We start from the raw sequence: 15,478 nt of genomic DNA, 5'->3' as shown, positions 1-15,478 counted from the left end.
CTTCACACACGCTCCTCAAATGCTCAAAGCTCACACCCTCGCCCCCTCACCGAAAAAAATGACTGAAGCAACGGTGCTTTGCTCTAGCTTCTGCTTTTTCTGCTTCTGCTTCTGCTGCTGCTCAGCTGCTTCTTTCCGCTCTCTTTGTCGGTGGTCTCTCTCACGAGAGAGCGAGCAAACGAACAGTTATTCTCGGTCGGTCGTCGTTTGTTTGCCCAAAGGCCTGTATGACACTTGCTTTACAATATTGACCGAATGGATATATGACTATAGGTTTTCTTTTGCAGAGCAAATAACTTCTTAACCCATGGAATGCTAACTGAAATATTTCATTCAAAAAGTTTTAAGAACCACTGACATAGATGTAATGGTATCCAATCTATACGTGTTTACGTGAGGTAACAATTCACTGAGAGTTACATAAGTTTAAATTTAGAAATTGGAAAATTCTTCAAGCTTTGAGGAAGTGTAGTTTTTACAAGGTGGAAATATGCAAATCTTTTTTTCGCACTCCGAGTAAAGTACTAAGTGAGTATCATACGGACATTACAATTAGCGTTGCATGTGTGCGCTCCCGCGTGTGTTTGTGTGTGAGTTTAATGGATGCCTGCTCCTCCTGTATTAGAGTTGATGGACAAGACAGTTTGAGAGGGTAGGGAGGGAAACCTTGCCTTGGCTAATGTATTTTAGCTTCATTATTAGCTGGCTCACAAGCACTAGTAAAAGCACTAACGCCAATACACACACACACACACACTGAGAAACACACACAAACACGCAATCCCCGACAGGGACAAAGTCACTTTGATTAATATTGTGACGCATATTACTTAAAACAATCGAGCCGCCAGTGAGGTCAATATACACACGGCAGGCACTGTGGCTATCAAGAGCTAGCAGCGAGAGAAAGAGAGACACAGAGAGAGACGCAGAGAGAGAGAGAGAGAGAGTCAAAAGAGTCCAAAGAGATGCCACGAATGAGGGAACAGGACAGCGTGCAATAACAAGAATAAGAAGTAGAGTAACGACGATGGCAACGGTAAAGTTCAATCACCTTTTGAGGCATTACGGTCCGTACCGGTTATTACGGTTATTATTATTATTATCCTCCGGCAATGCTATAAATCATAAATGAACTACCGTTTCATTGTGTACATACGTATGTATGTATGTATGTAAATTTCCATACATTATGTACGTACTTATGTATGTGCGTCATTTGTTTGCTATTTTTAATGTGTTTTGGGAGCTCTTTTATTTAGACATCAGAACGGAAAACAGGACGTATAATTAAATGTGTCCGTGTGGTGTGTGTTTGTGTGTGTGTATTGCCTATTTGTATGGTTTGCGCACTCACACCCACAAAAAAATACACGTGTGCTGCGGGAGATGCAGGTGCGGGCGCAGAAAAGTATGCTTCACACTTGCAGGACAGCAGCAGCCCATATGCAATAATCAAACATACTCACGCACACATATATGTCTATTATTCGTTACACGGATTGACGTTCGAATTTCCGCCTCCTGACCTTGACATGTCGCGTGGCTTGGTCGTTATCTGTGGTGGTGGCGGTGCTGGTGTTTCCACTGTCCGTCCATCCGACCGTTTCGTTAAAACCCGAAATTGGGTCGAACCGTAACCGTAAGCGTAAGTGTGTACGTAAGCCTTTGCCTCAGATACACGTAATTAATTATTGAAGGGAGTAGAGGGCCAGGAGAGAGACAGACATAGCGAGCATAATTATGCCTTTGCCGCCTCGTACCGCGCGCACGCCAGAACGCTACATTACTTAGTATTAGTGTTATTTATAGACCAGGCCACAAAAAAGATGAAACTGAATAATACATATGTACATACATATAAATATATATACATATGTACATAATGTATGCAAAACAGAGGAGAGAGAGAATGAGAACCGCTCTGCTCTTGTTTTATTGTACAATTTTTAATACAAAAATTTGGCGATGCTCTGCTCTGCCCCGACACGCACACTGATGGGTGATCTGTCTGTCTGCTCCTCCTACGTACACACACGTCCACATCCACTCAAGCATTGATCTCCTCTCACCCACACCAAGCAAAAAAAAAAAAAAAAAAACACCGCTCGCTCCCCTCCCCGCTCACATATTCACCGCTGCTGATGCTGCTGTCAATCCGTTTGAATTATACACGCTCCACTGACACTGATGCAGCTTCAGCACAACATGAATACCCATGTGTGCGTGCAATTGCAGTTTAACTACTAAATTCCACATAAATCACACTCCTACACGTGTAAAAATAAAGCTCTCATATACCACATGAACACTGTGCTGGTTTTGCCGTTAAATTGCTGGCGGCGACTGACTGCAGTGTAACTGTCACCTTCTCTCTTCACACACACACACACACACACACACACATACACATGTGCATGTAATTTTTTGATTTTCCTGGTTCTTTTTTTTATATACGAGAACATATATTTGCGCTGCCGCACAGGCACAACATCCCTTACAATTACAACAACCCACACGGACATTGCATACACACAAACACACACACAACGTACATATGTATGCGTATTACATATATTCAAAAAAACCACGCACCGACTCTAAAAACAGTATACTGCGTGCGTGTGTGTCTCGCTCTACATATCCTGGGAGGACGACTCGAAACGGTGGAGCGCGTGTATCAAGGTGGGGTAGACCGACCTTTTGAATTTTACCGATTTTCCAGCATTCGATTACAGGATACAAGAGCACGCTGGGAGCCCTATTTACTATTTGCAGAAACACTCACAGGCAAAAGGACATGCGTTTGGCACAGAGCCTGCGGCAGGGATGTTATCGAATGATATTGATATACATATATATCCTTTTCTGATAAATATCAAATCGGTATTTTTGTGGGATAGATATATCAACGGACTTTTCTGAATTTACGAAAAATCCTACATTATTTCTGCTCTCTGTTGTTGTCGCGGCTCCGAGTTTCTCCACTATCGATATGGCTATATTTGTGGGAGATATCAACGGAAATTTCTGAATTCAGGAAAAAAATTTCGGCAAAACCACACGGTTGTTTACGTCCGCCGCGAAACAATTTATGCAATTAATTATTTATACAATGTCAACTATGATACTTACGACATGGCAACTACGCGGTATCTACACATTTGCTACATAATGGGAGGAAAAAGAGGGTATGGCCAACAGCAAAACCCCCCGGAAAAGCTAACTCATGCAAGGTAGAATCCACCCCTTTTCCGCTATGTACCTGGCCGCTTTTGTCTTTGTTTATTGTCCTCACTAGCGAGGTGAGGTTCGTACGAAAATTGCAATTTTCTTTGGCTGTTTTTGCCAGTTGTCCATACCCTTTGTTATAGCTCATTCACAACTACGACTCATTTTTTCGTCTTAGGAGAGAGCACTTATCGATGAAGTGTTTGAGTTAGAGTTGTCAAACCATCGAGGACACTATCGACAGTATCGATCTTTTGCTTCCATCTCTACTTTGATTTTGTCTATGTAACGGTTCAGGGCTTTCAAATTTGACTACATATGTATGTATGTATTAGAGATCTGCATGGCTCCATTCAAAGCATTGGTCCAATAGAATGCATTCGAATTGAATTAAGTTGAATGAGTGCGACGCATACAATGCATCTAGTTTATATGAATGCGAGTATGTTTTGGCTTCATAGTTTTCAGCATTCAGTTGTATGAGTTAAAATAAATGCGTATGCAGCGACGGAACAGACTCAAACATTCGAATATTCGGGAATATTGCAGAAAATTAATTCTACATTCTACATCTACACTACATTTCGAGTTGCGGTTCGAGTTCGCTCAACCGGTTCGATCAAACCGAAGAGCGCGTAGAAACCCTCCTCTCTCTCTCTCGGCTCAAACGGAACGAATTTGGCGGGTTTTTTGAAATTACAATATTCGAGCCGACTTCACATCCGATTTTGTGATTGTTATTTCCAAATAGAGGATCTGCATCAATGATTTAATGTGTCGTAAGCAGCAAACTTATGATAAGAAAAGTTCAAATCGCCAGCCCTGTCAGAGTCAGTAAATTAATGGATTGATAGGCTTCACTGTGAATTTTCTGTGCCGTGAAGTCCAAGGGGCACATCCGTTCATTCGGCACGATCATTACCGCTGCGGAGCATGGGACGGAGTTGGGATTGGATATGGGCCCTCACTTTAAATTGGCCAAATGCAACCCCTGGGACGAGAAGAGGCAGCAGCTCTACAAGTGCTCTGATCGGCCATGATCGGCGTCTAACATCCACTAACAACCTCGCTCTCCGATTAACATAAGAATTGTACCCTAGAATAAAAGAACACAAAGCAAACCGAACTTTTTACCCCCGACGTTATACAACAACTCTAACTGGACATAGCGTACCACAAACCCCAAGTCAAAAGGTAGCATTTATTATGTTTTCATTCCAAATAACTTTAAGCCAACAACAGAACCATATATTTATGTATATATTGCTATTATATACGGGGCTATAGAACACTGAAGTTGTACTGGTGGCTTTTGTGGGTCGTCGACGTCGTCCCTCCAATGGCCCACAGGCATGGCACGGCGGCTGGCAGAGGTGAAAATTAGCACCGGCTGCTGTCTAGGCATTGAGGCGTGTCCAATTTGTGGAATATTGCCGGGTGAACGGGAGGGTGTGTTTTCTTGGTTTGTAAGGGGAGTACATGGGTCCGCGGGTCCGTCCAACCGAAGACACATCAAAAAAAATCTTACTTGGTAATTTTTAAAAAATAGTTTTAACAGTAGGACATTGGGTGCAGCAGCCGCAACACAGAGACAGTCCTGTCCATTGGGTCGGCTGTCGGCTGCCAAATGGATGCTTCCTCCGGCCTTACATGTCGTGCTTCTGCAGAATCTGCGCGAAGCGCTGTGTGATGAGGAGCGATGTATCGATGAAGCGGTCCACGCAGTTGCTCAGGCACGTCTCTGTGGCGCTGTCCAGCTTGGCGCTGGGCTTTCCAATGCACTTCTCCCAGCAGATCTCGTTGAACTCGTGTATCTGTCGGTTTGGATTGCCATTTATCACATTTTGTGTTTGATTTTTGATTACATTCCGCTGTCGGTTTGTCTTGGGGCTCCAGTGGGTGGTAACATACCTGTGCATTGACCTGCGCCTTCTGTTTTTCCATCATCAGAAACTCCTGCAGCTCTTTGTCGTTGCTGGTCAATTCGGTCTCGAAATCAGACATCTTGGCTTGATTGTTGTCGGCGCCTCACGTAGAATTTTCAGTGAACAAAATGTAGAGTTTTGTTACAAAAATTGAATTTTTGGATTTGAGGTTATATAAATTCCGTCGTATGGCAGCAGATGTGTTGCCAAGCTGTTGGCAGATCAGATGTTAAATACCAAGGCTGCTACGTTATTAGTGCTGTAAAACGCCAGCTTTAACGCCAGTCCTGCAGGAAAGTGGGTCGTTAATCGGATAAAATTATGTGTTCAGGACCCTCAGATCTTAGTTATTTAGTAATCTTTAACCGAATATGAATAAGAATAAATCCTCAGTATATTTTTGGTATATTTTGAAACTGTGCCGTCGATATCGGGGGGTCAGACTGCATATCTTATCAGTCTTACCGCGGTCTTACATACATATGTAGTTAATATGAAGCAATGCGTAGTTAGCGTGCTGTTACCATGTAAAAAAAAAGAAGATTTTAGTCGAAATTGTTGTTGATCCTTTTTGTTTAAGCCTTATTTAATAAACTATCCAATAAAGATGAGAACTTAAAACTTGACACTCTTTTAGAAAAGTGATTCGCTAATCGAATAAAATTATGTATTCCGGTCAAAGGATCCAAGCTAGTTGGTAATATTCAACCGAATATCAAAATAGAGGAATATGAGTACAATTAATTCGTCAGTATATTTCGAAACTGTGAGGTATATTTCGGTATACTTCTGCGGTCCAGATCGTATTTCTTATCGACAAGTCCACGGTCACACTGAAGACCAACGCTAGAAACAACATAAAACATAAAAAATTAATACATATTTTGCCGTGACTGGTGCTTTCGTTCGCTTTATTGTGTCGCGTTGTGCGTTGTGGCTCGCGATGGCTGTTGATAATGCTCTACCTCTTGCGCGCGCTTAGGCGATGCAATGAAAATTAAACCCTGTGACCGGGAAAAGTAAATAAAGGAACGGCATCCATCCACGAATCGAACCTAATTTTGTTTTTAATTTGTTGCTTGTGCTGTTTTGCTTTCGGTTTTCCGGTTTTTCTTTATTGTCGTAACTGCAGGTTCAAGCTAAAGTTAAAGTTAGTTCTGTTGACCCGATTCTATTTTGGGGCTCCGCGCGTATACCAACTGCTGACGCTGCGCGTAAAGGCGGGCAACAGCGACCGGCCACGGTTCCCATTTTGGATGCAGAATAGTGCACAGTGTTCCACCGACGAGGACGAGGACCAGGACCAAAGTAGGGGACGCGAAGACAGCTGCTGCCATGGATGACAGCAGCAGTGGGCGTACGTCGCTGGGGGACAGCGCCAGTCTGACGACCACCTCCCTCCACAGCGGCACCTCCAGCCAGAGCATCCACCAGGATGATGGCCTTATTCACGTGTACAACTACAAGAGCAAAGAGTTTGAACGCTTCCCGCCGGACATGCTCTGCGAGGATATCTGCACATTCATGTGCCGCGAACTGAAAGTCCTGCCCACGGCCCAGCTGCTCTTCGGCATACGCGAGCACCTCGGTACCCGTCGCTCGTCGCGTGCCCAGCTCCTTAGCTACGGCCACACTTGGGTCCTGCCGGGCGAGAAGCTGAGCTGCCAAGTCCGCTACTGCTTTCGCATGCGTTTCCGCGTGCCAGAGCTGGACAGCCAGCTGGACAGGATCGATGTGCATAGCCATGAGTACCTCTACTGGCAGATGCGCTTCGATAATCTGCACGAGCACATCGCAGAGATCCGCTACCCAGAGCACAAGGAAAAGGTGACGGGGCTGGCCGTGATGGACATGCTGATCGACCTGAAGGAGAAGGAGTTGCCGGCCCGCTCTATCGAGAGCTCGTGCCGCCAGTACCTGCCCAAGAGTGTGTGGAACGCGCACTTCTTTTTCGTGGGTCCCAAGATCTGCGAGTATTTCCGCAAACTCAGCGAAAACTCCAACAACACGGCGGCCCAACTGAAGTGGCACTACATCCATCAGATCTGCCACCTGGCCCCCACCTACATGACCGAGCAGTTCACGGCCGTGGTCGATCATTTGCCCAACGAGGATCCACCCAGCGAGCCAGGGGGCGTCAGCATGTCCGGCGTCGGCAGCCATAGTGGGTCCAGCATGGCCAGCTCTACCTGCACATCCACCACCACGCTGACCACGGGATCTAGCTCCAGCACCAACACGCTGTCCACATTGACCGCCAACAACAACAGTCAAACGGCCAGGAGCAATGGGAAGCGCAGTAAATCGCGTGGAGGAGCCCAAAGCTCTGGCATCGATGTCTACGTGAGACTGTGGCCACACGATTCTCCCGAGCCGGGACTGAAGGTGGCGCGTGTTACATCAGAGGCCACGCTCAAGGTATGACAAACATCGTCTTCCTTCCCTTCCCTTCCCTTCCCTTGCTCCGGGCTCCGCCACGAGACTGAGAGTCCGACACTCGTTGCTTCTTCAATTAGCATTTGCGCTTGCAATTTTAGGTATTTTCGATATTATTTACTTGGCAAAACGTGTGCCCACCCCGGCACTCCCGGCTCTCCCGGCACCCAAGAACCAGAACCTGAAACAGAACAATCTTATTTACGGATATTTCAAAGATCACACATACTGGGTTTTTAAATTGATTTTTTGGGATTAATTTTGAATAAAATCGATCTGTGATTACTAGAGAATTAATTCGTTTCTTAGGCTCCTTCAAAACCCAAGACCGATTCCGGTTGAAACAATAACAGAAATATAATAAAGATACGGCTAGCCGGAAGGCTTCTTGAAACCCAAGACCGATTCCGGTTGAAACAACAACAGAAATATAATAAAGATACGGCTATCCGGAATAGGTTTTAGAAACGGTCGGAACACACACAACCGATGCTTTTGAAGAAACAGAGATCACTAAATGGAATTAGATGGTAGTAAACCAATCCTTTAGTCATGCACACGACATAAATGTAGTTTTTTTGGACTCGCGGCTAGTATCTTTGGGACTTTTCTTTAAGGTTGTTTTGTATATCAAAGAAACGAGTAGCACAACGAAGTTTCTGCCCAGGGTTGTGGCCTTGGTGTGGCTTGGTTCCATTTTGTAGTAGGCTCAGAAACCGTCACAGAATGTTCTTAATATAACCCCAATAGAGTAGGGGAAGAAGCTCTATATGCTGTCCTAGATCACGTAAATGCACTACGTTTCGGTATCAAAGATGGAAGGATGTGCCCTACAATGATCTTTATATCAGGCGATTCTTGTAGAAACAATCCCTGTAGAGCCCAGCGCAACGCTGCAAAAACAAAAGAACTTTTATGCTTATTCTCTCTCTATATACATAAATACATACATATATGGACGCCCAATCGCTGTTCGAATCCCAGTAATTTCCCCAGTTAAAGCAAAGCCTGTTTCTAATGAAGAATATTTGACGATTTTCAAAGTAATTTTCGAATTGAGGGCATATACGATTTCCGATCACTTAACGAATAATTGTAATCTTTAGGAGGTATAAAAAGGAAATTCATATATAAATAAATGCCCCACAGAGCCGCCTTATCATCGCAGAAACCAGAGTAGAGGAAGTAATAAAAACGACACCCCTATGCCATTTGTTGCATTTTTTGTTGTTGTTCCTTTGCAGTGGATTCTGGTGGGCGGCGTTGAGGGGATATTTATGATCTCGAAAATCAATGATACCGATGTACGTCTGGAAATTGTGGGCCTGCCCAAGGGCTATGTGATGCACTTTCATACCGAAAAGGAAATGAAATCGTTCATCTCCTATCTGGGCATATACATCAGGTGAGTGGCCGACCATCCATCCATCCATCCATTCATCCATCCATCCAGCTATATTTTGTAAAATTCCCTTTTTACCACACAGATTGACTGTAAAATGGATGCAGGATCTGTGCCATTCGTATCGCACGCCTTCGCTGGAGGAGCTTGGAAATCTCTGCTGCCACGGGCCCATTGGTGGCAATTATTCTCTGATGAAGCTGCACGAGCATGGCGATAAGTGCGGCAGCTACATCGTACGGCAATGTGATCGAGAGTACAATACTTACTACATTGACATCAACACGAGAATGTATGTGCAACGAGGCAGCAGCAGGGCAGGGCGACCTGAACCTGAGACTTTGTTATCTTATGCTATTTATACACCCAAAGCTTTATCCTGGTGGACGCGCTTCTTTGAAACTCGATGCGGTGTTTGCTTTCCGGCGCTCATTTGTCAGACGTTTCGAACAGATCAAAGAAAATTATGGCTTAAAGCTTCCGTTACAGCTCTTTATGTAATCTTGTTCACTTTGTTCATTTGAGTATGGCCCTTAATCTCAATTTATATCAGGTTTCTTCATATCAGAGACTTCAGCATAATTGGAGGTCAACAAACGATTATTCGAAACCCTTTTGCATCGGTATCACAGATTACATTATGGATTGTGGGGATTCGATAAGAGGTTCTCAACCGAACAGATTCTTTTTTAGCAATCAAAGTGTAGACAACTGAATGTACCTCGGGAAAGAGAGTAGATATGGGCACACGAGCTGTTTCTTCATTACAAAACTTCTTTCAATTGCTCTGGGACTCAGGGAACATTGGGGTGGACCAAAGCGGTGTCCTGTGGGTCTGTAGTCTATAAAGGAAGGATCATTAAGTACCCATTTTGAACAGTTCTCTTTTTTATTTTTAAATTTATTTCTCCTTATGCTACCTCTCCGAGACCCTCTTTTTCTTGTAGGAATTCCCGGGAAACTCAAGGAAGAAACAGAAAACAAATGAAGCATAAATTATTGCGAAAAGTTTGACGGCATAAAAGCCTTTCTCTCGTTGAGCAGGTCATTGTACACTATAAAGCGCAATATGCACAGTCATGTACAGGACATGTCTTTTGTTTATTTTTTTTTTACTATTCCCCTGAATCCGAACATTCTGTTCTGTTTTTTCTAGCACCGGCCGAAACACCGACCATGAGCGCTGCAAAACGGAGACACTGAAGATCCTACGCAAGGACGGACAGTGGGTGCTCTGCTACCATGACGGCCAGCACCCGTTTCGCGATCTGCTGGAGCTGGCACAGTTCATACCGGCCAGCAGTCCCGGCCGTCTGCGAGTGCCCGCCTCCAAGTACGACAAGCCGCCGTTGCTGCTGTTGTGCTTGCCAAAAAATCTGAAAGCCAAAAAGACTGACTTGGTGCTGAGCGAAGCGGAGCTGCAGCACCGCAATCCGCAGATCTTCAATCCCAAGACGGATCTGCAATGGTATCCAGGTGAGAGACCTATTCGACTAAGCTCAAAGCAAACCGAAACTGACACTGGGAATTCTTATGCCGCTTGCAGACTCGATAACGCTCGGCGAGGATGGGATGATGTTCACGATGCGCGGCGATTGGATACAACAGAGTCTGGTGAAGGATGTGTCCGTCACGATGAAGATGCTGAAGAACGACTGCAATATCATGGAGTTTTTCAAACTGGCCCAGACCTGGAGCCTCATCCAGTCGCCGCAGTTCATCAAGCTGTACGGCTTGACCCTCTCCGATCCATACACCATGGTGATGGAGTACTCCCGGTACGGGCCACTCAACAAGTTCCTGCTGGAGAAGCGGGATGCTGTGTCGCTCCACTGCCTGCTCGATCTTATGCATGGCCTGGTGCGGGGCATACACTATCTGGAGGATAACAAGATAATACACAGCTACATACGCTGCAGTAATCTGTATGTGACCAAATTCGATCCAGAAAGGTTCATGCTCGATGCCAAGATCAGTGATCCAGGCTATCCGCGCCCCTACAAAGAATCTGAGTGAGTCACGATATCGCAATCAGGTTTACCAGCCACCACCAATACCTACCCCATTCAGACAGCGTTTGAAAACTTACAATAAGATTTACCCCTGGAAAAATACCAGAAGTTGCAAGCAAGAAGTTGCGAAAAGCTATGCCACTGGTATTTAATCAGCAACCAGCAGATCACTTAGCAACATAAATGTTCCTTGAAGTCTTGAAGTTGATCAATAATTTTTATAATTCGAGCAAACGCGGGTCGCGTCGGGCTACAACGTGCCATTCAGCAGGTTTGACCTGGGGCTACCATTAAAACTGAAATTTTTATATGACAGAGATCTAGTGAAACGGTAGACAGAGATAAGAACCAAGGCCACGACGAATCCGAATTTTATTAAATGTCTTTTGACTATTGACATGATGATGTTTTATGCTGATATTCTTGGACGTTGACATGCAATGACTGCATCTTTCAAGAGGCGATGCAGTTACTGCACCGTCAAGTGGCCCGTGTAAAACCAGCAGAAGGCTGTTACGCGCGGATCCCAGGCAAAACGCAGCCCTCCTCGCGCCCAACCGACCGAGGGGCGCTGCCGCATGACGCACGGCGCGTAGCCGAACCGAACGCGAACATGCAAGAAAGATAGCTGTTAGACTAACATTCGAGGAAAATTGGCACTAAACTTACTAAGAAACTAAGCATGCAATCAAAATACAAATACTAATTACTAGAAATGTGTGTAAGGATTAGTAATTTAATAAGAGGAAGAGAATTAGTGGTGGATATAATATGGTAGAGGGAATTATAATCCGAGCATAAGGCCCTAAACGTTTCATGCAAGGAATAATTCGATCTACAAAGTGGAAGGAACAACGGTATACAATTTCTAGTCAGTCTAACAGGAATCGTGGAGTTTATGCGGCTCAACAGATCAGGGCTGTCTATGCCACCCCCGATCAAGTTGTGCACACACCAAGCATTTTTCTACGGCTAACTAAGGATGAGAGGTTTACTAATAGTAGCCTACTAGAGTAAGATGGGAGTCTTACACCCGCATCCCAGTTAAGGCCCCGTAGAGCAAATAGTAAATAGTTTTTCTGTACTGATTCTTTGTACTATGATATACTTTGACATGATGATGTTCTATGCTGATATTTATATGACTAAATACGAGTACATGCAATAAATTTATTTCTAGTCTCACTTCAAATTTGACCCGCGCTCAAATGAATGGTAAATTCCCGTTGGCAGATTGTCAACTATTGATATCAATATGGGCTACAGACGTCGTCTGTTTTGTTGGTTTAAAAATGCCTCAACATGGCTGATGATTTCATGAACTTTGCTGTAAAAACCTATTTGAATCATTATGTATTATGTATTTTGTTGGGGCGTTTTTTCCTTTATTCCTTGTCGGTTCTCGGGCTTGGTAGTAGACAAACGCATTGTTCACTTAACTTTTGTAAGTTTTCAAACACTGTCGTTCGGTCATCAATTTAAAGCCTGTTTCTCTTTTTGCCTGCAGCTCGCCCTGGATACCCGTGAAATACTACAATAATCTGCAAGCCGCCAAACTGGATCTGGGGACACAACTGTGGGCCTTTGCCACCACCATCTATGAGATATTCTCGCGCTGCCAGCGGGATCTGAGGACGGTAAGGCAGGAGGAGCTGCTGAGAAATCGCAGGCAGGACGGCAACATTTTGCCACCAATGGATTCAGAGTTGTGCCCCACTCTAATGTACGACACCATTATGGACGGATGGAGCGACGATGCGGAGAAGCGTTTCAGCCATCACGACATCTTTTCGCGTCTGGTTACCATGAAGTCGGACATACAGCCCAACTATACGGTGGTGGCCGAACCCATACCAAGTGAGCTCTGCTCCGTCACTCTGCATATACATTCCCCATTCACGCAACCAAATTTCTTTTCAGATGGAACAGAAATGCCAAATTACAATCAAGATTGTGTGAATGTCTTGGATGTTAAGAATATGCCGCAGGTCCTGCAGCTGGATGGCTGTCGGGTGTTTTATAGTCCACTGCATAATATTGGCAAGGGCCACTATGGCACCGTCTACAGAGGCACCATCGAATACGACGATCGGCGTCCCTCCGAGATTGTGGCCATCAAGAAGCTGAACACCATGCAGGTAACGCAGGACTTTCAGCGTGAGATCGTCATCATGCGCAATCTGGAGCATACGAATGTTGTGAAATTTAAATACTGGGACCACAACACCCATAGCATAATAATGGAGTATTTGGATGGCTCTTTCGATGTGTATCTACGCTACAAAGCCCCTGATTTGAACACAAATCGACTGCTAGGCTTTGCCATTCAGATAGCTCAGGTAGGTGGACGGTCAATTCCTGGCATTAATTGTGAAATATTCATTCATTCTTCTATTTGTCGATAGGGCATGAATTACTTGTCTGGCAAGGGTCTGATACATCGTGACTTGGCTGCCCGCAATATTCTGGTGGATCGAAAGACTCACATCGATCTGGACTGTGTGAAGATCTCGGACTTTGGTCTGGCACAGTTTGCCAACTCTGAGGGCTACTACTATGCCAAAAGCAAACGAGATATACCCTTCAAATGGTAGGTGTTAAGCCTGAAGCCCCGCCCGCCCAGATCTAACTACAATTCCAACAATAGGTATTCGCCGGAGGCCCTTCATGCTAACGCTAAATTCTCATCGTTTTCGGATGTCTGGAGCTATGGCGTGACGCTCTATGAGATGTTCACACATGGCGAGGCACCTAATCTGGTTCCGCCTCAGGAAAACGAAGTAAATTTCACCGAACGCCTCAACAATGGTGAAAGGTGAGTAAACTAATAAAATCAAATTGCTGACCATGGGCTGTCTTCTATCGTCTGCGTTTTTGGCTATATATTTCTGTCATTAGTCTCAATAATTTGAATACCTTTATCTGTTATATTTTTGTGGTTGTAGATTACCCCAGTCGCCGGGCTGTCCAGATTTCGTATACAACGAACTGATGCTGGCCTGCTGGAATCCCGTGCCACGTGCCCGACCCACATTTAGTCAAATTATAGAGATTATTACTGCCCAAATAGGTAATAATGTGGCGGGCACGGGTACAAGTACAGCAACAACGGAATCAGAATCATGAATAAAAGCAGAAGCAACAGAAGAAGCACATCACTGGGGAGCCGGAGCCGGAGCCGGAGCAGGAGCTTTAGAAAGAGAGTCAAAACCACAAGTGTTCTGAACACTAAACTTTTTCTATGCTTATATATATATATGTGTGTATATTTACAGATTTAGAGCTTGTTTGTAAGTAGCATTTTAGCATTTTAAAGTGTACGTTTTGAAAAAACACAACCAGACCCCCACCCTCGCAATTGACGGAACCTCTGAAGGGTTCTTAATCGTAAATCGTTTATTTTTAATGCTTAATGTTTAATGTCTGCCCACCCTGTCCCCTTTATTCTACACACTTTTTAGGTTCCCAATGCCCACCCACCACAAAATATTACTAAACAAATTCTCAATCACTTGTGTTATATTTTAGCAAACTTTGTTAAATATTGTTAAGCTTGTGCATCATATACATACACATACATAGGTATATCCTATAGTTTTTTTTTAAATAATAGAGTATTTTATAGTGTTGTTGTAGGAATGTACATAAATATCAATAATTTTAATTAGGCTTAAGCTTTAAACACGTGCAAATCCCAAACATACGAAAAAAAAACACACAAAAAAAAGTATAATAGATTTAAAGTTGCATATGTGATGGTTGTGTGTGAGTCTTTGTGCGTGCGTGTCCCGCATTATGTACGGGTGTTTATTGTTTCACACGAAAATCTAAAATTAAGTAACAGAAAAAATCTAAAACAAAACAATGTGCACATATAGCGTCTAAGGGATGTGTATTGTCAATTAATGTTGATGTCGATGCCATTTTCAATTAAAAAATATATATATAACTATACAAAAAAAAACACACACACAGAAAACGAATCAAAAATAAAATATCAAATATATTTACGAAAAAATGTACCACATATACAAGCACCACCCACTGGCACAATAACTTATTATTGATTATAGCTACAAGGATATGTCAAAAATAAATTGCATTTCTTACGTGTTTAAAATATCTGAATGTTTTTCTTTGTGTCTCTGGATAGGATAGATCTCCTTAGCTATTAATTGATTTGTTTTAAATTTCAGGAATGTTGAATTGCAGCGTCATGCCATAAGTTGGGTTTATCTTTGAAAACAATTACGTATTACGAGTGATTGGTACTATTTGGTACTCAAAGATTAATTTATTTATACAAGTGTAGACTAAGATAAACCCCAATGTGCTGCCCCTTGCTGCCTAATCGGCTTCCTACGACAAAAATACAGTATTTGGTGAGGCGCAATCGGTCCCAGTCTCGGAGATAATATGCCGTGCAATTGTATTATTGTATTATTTTGTGCTTCGCCAAAGACTGTGTATTT

General features: G+C 43.7%; 3 protein-coding genes across 3 annotated transcripts in view; 1 reads left to right on the top strand and 2 right to left on the bottom strand.

The window, feature by feature from the left end:
• Positions 1-3,065, bottom strand: part of LOC108155488 (disks large 1 tumor suppressor protein) — a 47,526-nt gene extending 44,461 nt beyond the window's left edge. The window contains exon 1 of the mRNA XM_033398334.1: positions 2,944-3,065. The gene's annotated coding sequence lies outside the window, so the exon portion shown is untranslated. The remainder of the gene's footprint in view (positions 1-2,943) is intronic.
• A 1,332-nt stretch (positions 3,066-4,397) lies between these two features.
• Positions 4,398-5,508, bottom strand: LOC108164932 (mitochondrial import inner membrane translocase subunit Tim8). The gene is made up of 2 exons (XM_017300921.2): positions 5,143-5,508; positions 4,398-5,045 (listed from the first exon to the last, which is right to left on the bottom strand). The coding sequence occupies exons 1-2, from the start codon at positions 5,233-5,235 to the stop codon at positions 4,878-4,880; spliced, it is 261 nt and encodes an 86-aa protein (XP_017156410.1). The 5' UTR covers positions 5,236-5,508; the 3' UTR covers positions 4,398-4,877.
• A 462-nt stretch (positions 5,509-5,970) lies between these two features.
• Positions 5,971-15,126, top strand: LOC108161463 (tyrosine-protein kinase hopscotch). Its single transcript, XM_017295731.2, has 10 exons — positions 5,971-7,574; positions 8,837-8,997; positions 9,080-9,286; positions 10,151-10,470; positions 10,541-11,006; positions 12,514-12,863; positions 12,927-13,345; positions 13,412-13,596; positions 13,654-13,821; positions 13,952-15,126. Exons 1-10 carry the CDS (start codon positions 6,492-6,494, stop codon positions 14,130-14,132), a joined length of 3,540 nt encoding a protein of 1,179 aa, XP_017151220.1. The 5' UTR covers positions 5,971-6,491; the 3' UTR covers positions 14,133-15,126.
• The last annotated feature ends 352 nt before the right edge of the window (positions 15,127-15,478 follow it).

Source organism: Drosophila miranda, chromosome XL (assembly GCF_003369915.1).
Source record: "Drosophila miranda strain MSH22 chromosome XL, D.miranda_PacBio2.1, whole genome shotgun sequence".
NCBI classification, from domain to species: domain Eukaryota; kingdom Metazoa; phylum Arthropoda; class Insecta; order Diptera; family Drosophilidae; genus Drosophila; species Drosophila miranda.
This window is presented reverse-complemented; position numbering and strand designations above follow the sequence as displayed.